The sequence below is a fragment of the Vicugna pacos genome, chromosome 10, assembly GCF_048564905.1.
Source record: "Vicugna pacos chromosome 10, VicPac4, whole genome shotgun sequence".
In the NCBI taxonomy this organism is placed as follows: domain Eukaryota; kingdom Metazoa; phylum Chordata; class Mammalia; order Artiodactyla; family Camelidae; genus Vicugna; species Vicugna pacos.
The window spans coordinates 45,431,111-45,439,545 of record NC_132996.1 but is presented as its reverse complement, the minus strand read 5'-3'; the positions used below and the strand labels follow the sequence as shown (position 1 = coordinate 45,439,545).

General features: G+C 35.3%; 1 protein-coding gene across 3 annotated transcripts in view; it reads right to left on the bottom strand.

Annotated features, from left to right (window-relative positions):
• Positions 1-865: 865 nt before the first annotated feature.
• Positions 866-8,435, bottom strand: part of ANO3 (anoctamin 3) — a 357,402-nt gene continuing 349,832 nt past the window's right edge. For 2 of the 3 annotated variants that reach the window (XM_072969684.1, XM_072969685.1), the window contains one exon: positions 866-3,997. In XM_072969684.1, the coding sequence (XP_072825785.1) occupies positions 3,815-3,997 (183 nt within the window). In that variant the 3' untranslated portion in view covers positions 866-3,814. The remainder of the gene's footprint in view (positions 3,998-8,435) is intronic. The other variant, XM_072969686.1, reaches the window with a different exon arrangement.

Sequence of the window (8,435 nt, the reverse complement as noted above, 5' to 3'; positions counted from 1 at the left end):
CAGGCTGTTCCCAAAATGTTCTCTTCGGAGCTGCTGAGGATACCAGGAAGGACGGAAGATGTTAACTGATTCCCAGAGTGAAACTCACAACTCTCCCCAGAGCTTGCTATAACACAGTGATTTGGGGGGAAAACAGTGGAAATACCTGAAGACCGTAACAGGACTGACTTGGGCTTACCTCACAGAGAGGAAGTGCTCACTGGGTCTGCTACAGGAAGCACCCCTAGTGATGCCTGTGTGCGCACCTGCACCCGCTCACACACACACACAAGCACACACACCAACACGCCACACCCTGGGCCTCTGTCTACTGCCCCCTATTGACAGACTCATCAATCCAGTCTTATCAGTTAAGCAAACTCTTTACACAACCTGGATTTTCAATTGTGACCATCAAGTTGAGAAGAAAAAAAATGGGCAATTTGGAAGCCTCTTATTGATAGATGGTCCTGTATGTCTGCCTTCCTTGGCATGAATTATATCTGTGCTAAAATTCCTGTCCTGAGATTTTGATGATGATTGATAGAGCTAGCACATGTATGGAAAAAAGAATATGCTTCTGTGTGATGGAAGAATGAATCACGCTTCCTCTTCCATCTGTTTTTAGCACAAAGCATTACTAGCATCAACATGATACTCCATCTGCACTGTCTTGTGCAAACGTCTTGATGACAATGAGCTTTCTGGAAGACAAATAGTCTAAATTTTTTAAGAGTGGGGACGAGCCCTCAAGAATAGGACGCTATTATCTTGGAGAGCTAAAGAACGAGCAACCCCTCTCCCCATACCTGCTCAACAAACCCCAACTTAATATTTTAAAAACAAGTAGGGTTAAATTTGATATGCAAATTATAGGAAAAACATATCATATTGCATGACCATTTATTGAGTGAAGAACATTCCTTTCCATTGCGTTCTACAATAGATTGTGCTAAGAGTCGTTTTGGAAGAACGTGCAGCATTCAGAAGTGGCATCTCGTCATGCAGTCACTGAGCAGCATAGTATCTCAAAGCGCGTGCAGACTCAGACAATCGCCAACTATTTCACCTATAATCGAGAGTGCTTTTCCACACACTGTACTATGACAACGTTTCAACTTCGAGCAACTTGTCAAGGCCTCCTGCATGCACATGTATATTAGTTATTTGCTGAAAAAGACAACCATTCAGAATATGAAAATATATAAGCAGCATTCATGGAAGACAGAATTCCTGAGAATAGTGTGTGCTATATAAATCTCTGAGAAATCATTTGTATTCATATGAAAACCATGATATAAAACATTTCTCTCAACTAAAGCAGAGTCATCGAAAACTGATGTACTGTGAGGGACTGAATACTCTGCTGTCAGCTGTGATGAAGGCAGAGCTGGGTTCTACTGCCCTGCTTCACAAAAGAAAAATTTCAGATGATGTTTTTCATTGTTTCTCTTTTTCCATCGGTTTCAAAAAATATTACAGGAGGCATTTTCTAAATCAATGCATTATAAATTTTTATTAAAAATACCTTTCTCTTTTCACATTTTTTTCTCTCTAGGTAATCAATGTGATTTTATATGATTACACAAAAATAACTCAGAGAGAGAAGAATGCTCAAGGGCACAGCTGTCATTATTCTTCACACTAAGGCAAATGTCTTTGTCTTGTGTCCCTAATTGAGAAAGGACACGAATGTCAGGTTCCTTTATGTCTTCAGTAGGCATAGAGAGTATCTGTTCTCAGGCTTGTGTATACATTTAACTGACAAAGGAAAGGAAGTGCAGATGCTACAAAAATGGAGGCGGTTAAAGCTCCTTTGTGTAGTGAGTGGAACTAGTTGCTACAAATCAGCATGTGGCAGAAACTGAACCTCTCCAGTCTGAAGGGAAGGATCCCTTGTGGCAAGGGCATGTGAGGGAAGTTTAGAGTCTGAGGTCCTTCCCCTTGCTTGGAATCAGAGGGCAACTAGGGAAGTGAATAATTTTGACAAAAACCAACCAACCAACCAACAACTATAATCTACCAGCTTTTCCCTGGAGGGAAAAAAGGAAAAGTAAAAAAAAAAAAAACCAAAAAACCCCCAAAAAACAAACAAAAAAACCCCCACATTTTCAGTGTTAGAATTATAAAAATAGTTTTCTAGTAAGAGAAACTGTATAATTTTCTTGACAGAGAAATCTGTGAATATATACAAAGTAGCCTGATTTCCATTATGTTTAATCTGGTCTCCATAAATTTTCGAAATAACTGTACTTTGTTTCATTGCACAATTATTAATCATATAAATTCATGAATCATATATATGATTATGTATTTCCCATCCCATTCCCAGGGGAAGAAAACTGAGATTAGCTTTAATTATTTTACAAGATAAAGTATCTTGATTTCTACCACATATTTTCTTAATTCAACTCTTTCCTTTTTTCCCAACCTGCCCCCATAGTTTATGCCTCCACCAGACTTTCTTTAGTTGAATGCCCCATCGTTCCCAGCTCATCAGTCTGTGAACAGTCATAGTCACAGGTATGGAGTTCACAGAGAAATAGCAACTTCATAACAAAGCAAAAATGACGTCTTTCACAAATAATTTGACTTTGTTTCTAGTGAGCTTTCAAAAACAAACCAAATCAATCTATCAAAGAAATAATAACAGAAAACTCCCTTCAGTGATGAAAAGAAAGTAAAATTTTTAAAAATGTGTGTTTTTCCTACAAATAATATAAATTTATATTCATGCATTGTTTTCATTAGCTCATGAGCAAGAGTGCATGTTGTTGGAAAAGTGTTAAGTGTTGCAAAGCATCTGGCTTCTGTTTTCCTGAATAAACAAGTCACAATGGCATACTGTGTAACTGCTCTCAGAACTGCATAAATGGTAACTTGCATTACATGCTGTCAAGGTGCAAAGGTGCAAGGAAAACCAACATATACACAGCACTTCAAGCTATTCTGTGAGAGAAGTTATAATAAATCAGGGAGGGGAAATTAAATATACTATAAAACAGCCTTCCACATTAAAATATAGATTTGTCATGTTCTAAATGATATGAGAATAAACATCCATATTTTATAAGTGTGTGGCTTTACTGACATTTAGGAAAAAAGAAAAGACAGTGCCACTGATTCTGCCAATGATAAAACAGATTGGAATGTAGCCAATGCAACAGAATATTATTTCAATGAATGGTATTCTTTTGGGAATCTCAGATTTTTGGTTTGACTACGAAGGGTGACGCACAACTCCTCAACTGCATAGTCAGTAGAAAGCAGCAGAAATTCCTTGTGGCACAGATCCAAAATCTCAGCAAGAAACAAGGGAAATTCCTATAAAAATGGTAAGCTGAAGGGACATGGAATTCCAGCAGCAAAGCCAATAACTGATTTAAGTCATTTTTTTGTAAGTATCTCAACTCAACCTAAGGTTCCAAAGTCAGATTAGTATGTGAATGAGGACCACATGATACTTTAAGTCATGCCTGGCTTGTGCACATTTACATGGAAATCTGTCTCTGCAAACCTCACCATCACCCTTCCTAATACACTGCAGCTGATGGAAGGTGGAGGTTTCCAAACACACAGCTCCCTGAGGCTGGTTCTGAGAGTTAGATCCTGGCTTCCTGCTTTGTCAATCTAACCATCTTTTAAGGTCATGAGTCATCTTTTTCTTCCCTAGAAGCTAGGATATTCCAAATCCCAGAGATGGCTGTGATACATTTCTAAGTAACATGTTATACACATGGATTGCAGGTATGCCTTCCTCTTAGATCGTGCCTAGAATTTGAAGCTACCATCAGTCCCACTAATGGTATTGCCCCTGCTGGGCAAAGGATATCAACTAAGGCCATTCATGGTGAACAGGATGACCACTTTTTCTTCGTTGTTGTTGCAAATGTTCTAGTTCAGCCTCGTACATCATTTCTTGGACTAAGTACTTCTCCCGTCGTATTCGGTCATATAGGTTCTTTGGTACATCTGGAATCAGGTATGCAATGAATGATTTGATCCCAAAAACAAGGTGCTGGAAATTTAAGAGGAGAAAGTACATTTTTTCCCAAAAATTCTAAATTATAAAAGAGAACAATCATGAACATTTCATTTGCCTTACAATCAAGCATCAGAACTCAGTATTTACCATCTAGAATATTAATATTTTCAAAATTATATTGGGAAAACTATTGTTGTCATGTAAGTATTCCAACAAAGACAGATTGATATCACTCTATAAACACTGACTGAATATGAAATTCACACCTGTAAAAATCCTTATATATTATGAAATACTATTATGATATAATTATCATACTATTTCTATGTATACATTGTTATACATAGAAATTGTTATGAATTGTTATACATAGATGAGAAAGATCACATCCAGGGAAAACCTGCGTTGAGACAGATCATAATACACAGTGTACCAACCACATAGAATACAGTCTGCCTGTGATGCTGGAATTGGACTCAACCTCCAGCACATACATTTTTCAGAATTTCTACTCTGTTAAGTTCATATATTATTGTAACTGCTCTAAAAATATATTATCTCTATTAATAATATTTCTGTGATAAAAATATATTAGATTTTTAAAAATAGACTGACAGAAGTATTGAATTTAAAAAACAGGAACAAAAATCAAAAGGTAATATACCTGTGGTTTAAAGTACAGATGCTGGATAAGATTGCCTATGCTTGAACCTTACTCTGACTCTTATTAGTTGTGTAGTCTTATGCAAATCACCCATGTTCTCTGTGTCTCACCTTTTTTTTTTTAATTTTATTTTTTATTGAAGTGTATTTGACTTACAGTGTTAGTTTCAGGTGCACCACAAAGCAACTCAGTTATACACTTACATATATATATATATATACACACACATATATATATATATACACACACACACATATATTTTCAGATTCTTTTTCATCTCTATGTCTCCTCTCTAAAATGTTGTTAATAATGGTATCCCTTAAAGGTTGGTATAAAATTTAAATGAGTAAATTTATGTGAGGGACTCAAAGGAGTGCTTGGCATAGTATAAACACTACTTAAATATTACCTCCTACTATTATAAATGCATCCTCCCCCCTGCCACCATGAAGAATAGGTCTTTTAATTTCTCAGAAAAGAAAAAAAAAAGTCTGGCTGATAGAGTTAGGGTGATCTGTAGAAAAGAACCCATTTACCTAAAGGACTTACTGACATGTCTCGTTATGCGGAAAGGAAGAATTCAAGACACTGTTAACTGAGCTTGCTTTACGTGCCCCAGGAAACTGCACAGCATAGTTACGTCATAGTAAAGCAGGGCATATTTTCCATAGGGAAGCAGATCGGGAGTTCTTTACCTGACCAAATAGTTGATAGTCACAGAAATACCCAGCAATGTGACTTAAGAGCAAAGAAACAAAAATTCAAAATACTTGTTATAATTTAAATTAGTAAAAAAGAATATGCTCCAAGTTCTATGCAATGGTAATAAATGAACCTATAAACTGATTTACACACAGAATTTTATCTACAAGTATGGCTCAATATTGAAAAGAAAATCTATTTTTTAAAAAGGCTAAAGTTTAATACCCATTTATTAAGACACTCTTATAACCAGTAGTAGATAAGAATGTTCTTAAACCGATAGAGTTTACCTTAAGCAAAAAACCTACAGCAAATACCATACTTAAAGAAAGAAAATCAGAAGTATTTCCATTGAAGTTGGAAACCAGACACGGTTGCTCACACCACTGCCCATCAACTCCATATTGAAATTTCCAGCAACACAGTAAGGCAAACAAAGAAATGAGGCATAAACCTTGGAAGTGAAGATACAAAACCATCACCATTTGCAACTGGTATTGTCATTTGAAAAGACAGTCCAACAGATTTAATAGACAGAATATTAGAACTAGTAAGAGACATAAACAAGGAGGTATGCTCATCTTAGAAAGACCATTAGCATTCTAGCAAAAATCAAGCAAATCAATAATGAAGGTAAGACAGTATTCACAACAGCAACAGAAAGATCTATGACGTTTCCAGAAGTAAAAAGGAAGAAATAAGCAAGAGAACATTTAAAAATCTATTAAAGGACATAAGAATGATTTGAATAAACCTCACATTCATTAATGAAACAGCACAGATTTTGTAAAGAAGTCAAAATTTGATTTCTACAAATGTAATTTTAACCAAAAATCTTAGCTTGATATCTGGGGGAACCTGAAAAATGGCTTCTAAAATTCATCTGAATGAGTAATAACTCCAAAAAGCTAAGATAACTTTTTAAAATGTGAATAAATGTGGCAGGGGTGGAGAGTGACTTGCTTCATCAGATATGAAGATGTATAGCATTTAAATAGTGTGGTAGTGATCCAGGAACAGACCAATGGGGCGATAAATCAGAATACTGAGGCCAGCGTTACACCCACAAATATATAGGAATTGGAATATTACACAGATGGATTTACAAATTAGTGGATAAATAACAGATTATTTAGTAAACAGCAGTACAAAAATGATTTCACTACATGGAGAATAGAAAAGTAAGCTTTTCCCTCAGACTCTAGGAAAACTCCAGATACCTGAAAGACGTGATAGGTAAGACTATGAAGTTAATAGTAAAAAATGTAGTAGAATATCTTTTTGAACTGGAGATAAAAAAATTCCTAAATAAGCTGTACAAAGTAAGCACAGCCCGTAAGAGGAGAACAATGATGGGCCTGACTACATCAAAATCGAACATTTTCTGTTTATGGATGAAATTAATAGGTTATGACAAGGAAAAGATACCTGCTTATGTACATAACTGATGAAGATTAATACGCAGACTATTTCAGGAAACTTTGAAAGTTGGTAACAATTACACTGGAAACTCAACCAAAAATGGATCAAGTGTTATAAATTTACAAAAAAGGAAACCCAAATGGCTTTCTAGTTCTACAAGTGATGGTCAATGTCATTAGTAAACAGATCCAAAAAAATAAGGCCAAATATTACCTTACTCTTATATACAACTGCAAAATCAATCTGGCTATTAGGAATATTTGGTGAAAATCCAAGGTAATTTTGAAGAGCAATCTGTCAGTATGATATGAAACTGAATATGCATATCAACTAACAATTTCACACCTGCATAAAATATTCCTTAAAAATCCTTAAGTGTGTTTACAAGGTAACATGCCCAAGATTCTTAATAAAAGATTTGAGGCAGAGAGAATCACTGTAGGCCTAAGTACCTATCCTTAGGGGAATATGGTATTTAACTTCGATTGGGTAGACAAAAGAAATTATAGATCCCATGGACAGATGTTTATCTAAATCTAAAGAAGTTTAATGTGTAAGAGGTAAAAATGAGTTTTTACACAATACCATTTAAGTAATTTTGAAATAAGAACACTTAAAATAATACTACATATATATATGTATACACACACACTCACACACACACATACACATATATAAACAAACTTACATTCAAATAAAGATGTGGAAAGACTTCCACTGAAGAAAAGAGACTAGATGCTTTTTTGAGTGGGTGGGTAATGAAATTAGTAATGAGGAATGAGGAGGAAAAAATAAAGAAGGAACCATATGATCTTATGGAGCCATGATGATAGGTCGCTGTTAACTGAGGCATTTGTCTCTTCACCTGAGTTCCCAAAGAAGGTGAAGAAAGAGAAGAAAAAAGTGTACATTAAAACACACACACAATAAAAAAGACATTTTGGAATCACTGGATTGAAACTATGCTTTAAATCCTTATGCCACCTGTCATAAAGTAGAAAGTCTCACTTCATCAAAAGAAATTTTTATAGGCCCACAGAGTCACTAAATAGTAGAATTTAGTCCTGAGTTAAACCTTAGAGGTGAGTATTTCATTTTACAGGCGAAGGACCTTTCACTATGAAATTTGAAGCACTTTTTGGAGATCAGTTGAGAGGTATAGGTGACTTGAAAAAAACTTCTTTCAAAAGCCTTATGTGTGGCTACCTTTTTCGCTCCGAAATTTTGGCCATAGGAAACAGATGCACTTAAAGTTTTTCCATAGACCTTAGTGGTACCTTCGAGAATAGATATTCAATATTTTCCAGTGCTATGTTCTTCACTGTATCAAGATGGTTATATTTTAAGCGAGGCAACAATACTGTAGCTTTTCCAAAATGCCTTCATAGGAGTACAGTTTAATATTATTGCATGACTCTGATCATCCAAATCTATGCACTTTTTACAAAAATGTTCTCAGGCATAATTTATTGAATTATGCAATGTTTCCTGTACAAATATGCGTGATTGTTCAGAAAATAAGATTCTCCATCCTGATGAATAAATACCGATTCTTTTGTTAGATGATGAAAAACATCCTTTCCTTTTTAAATTTGGTTACTAGCTTTTTCAGTTCAACTCTGAGCACTTTCTTTCATCCCAGTTTTCTGATAATAAATACTCTCTAACTCACGTTACTCAGCT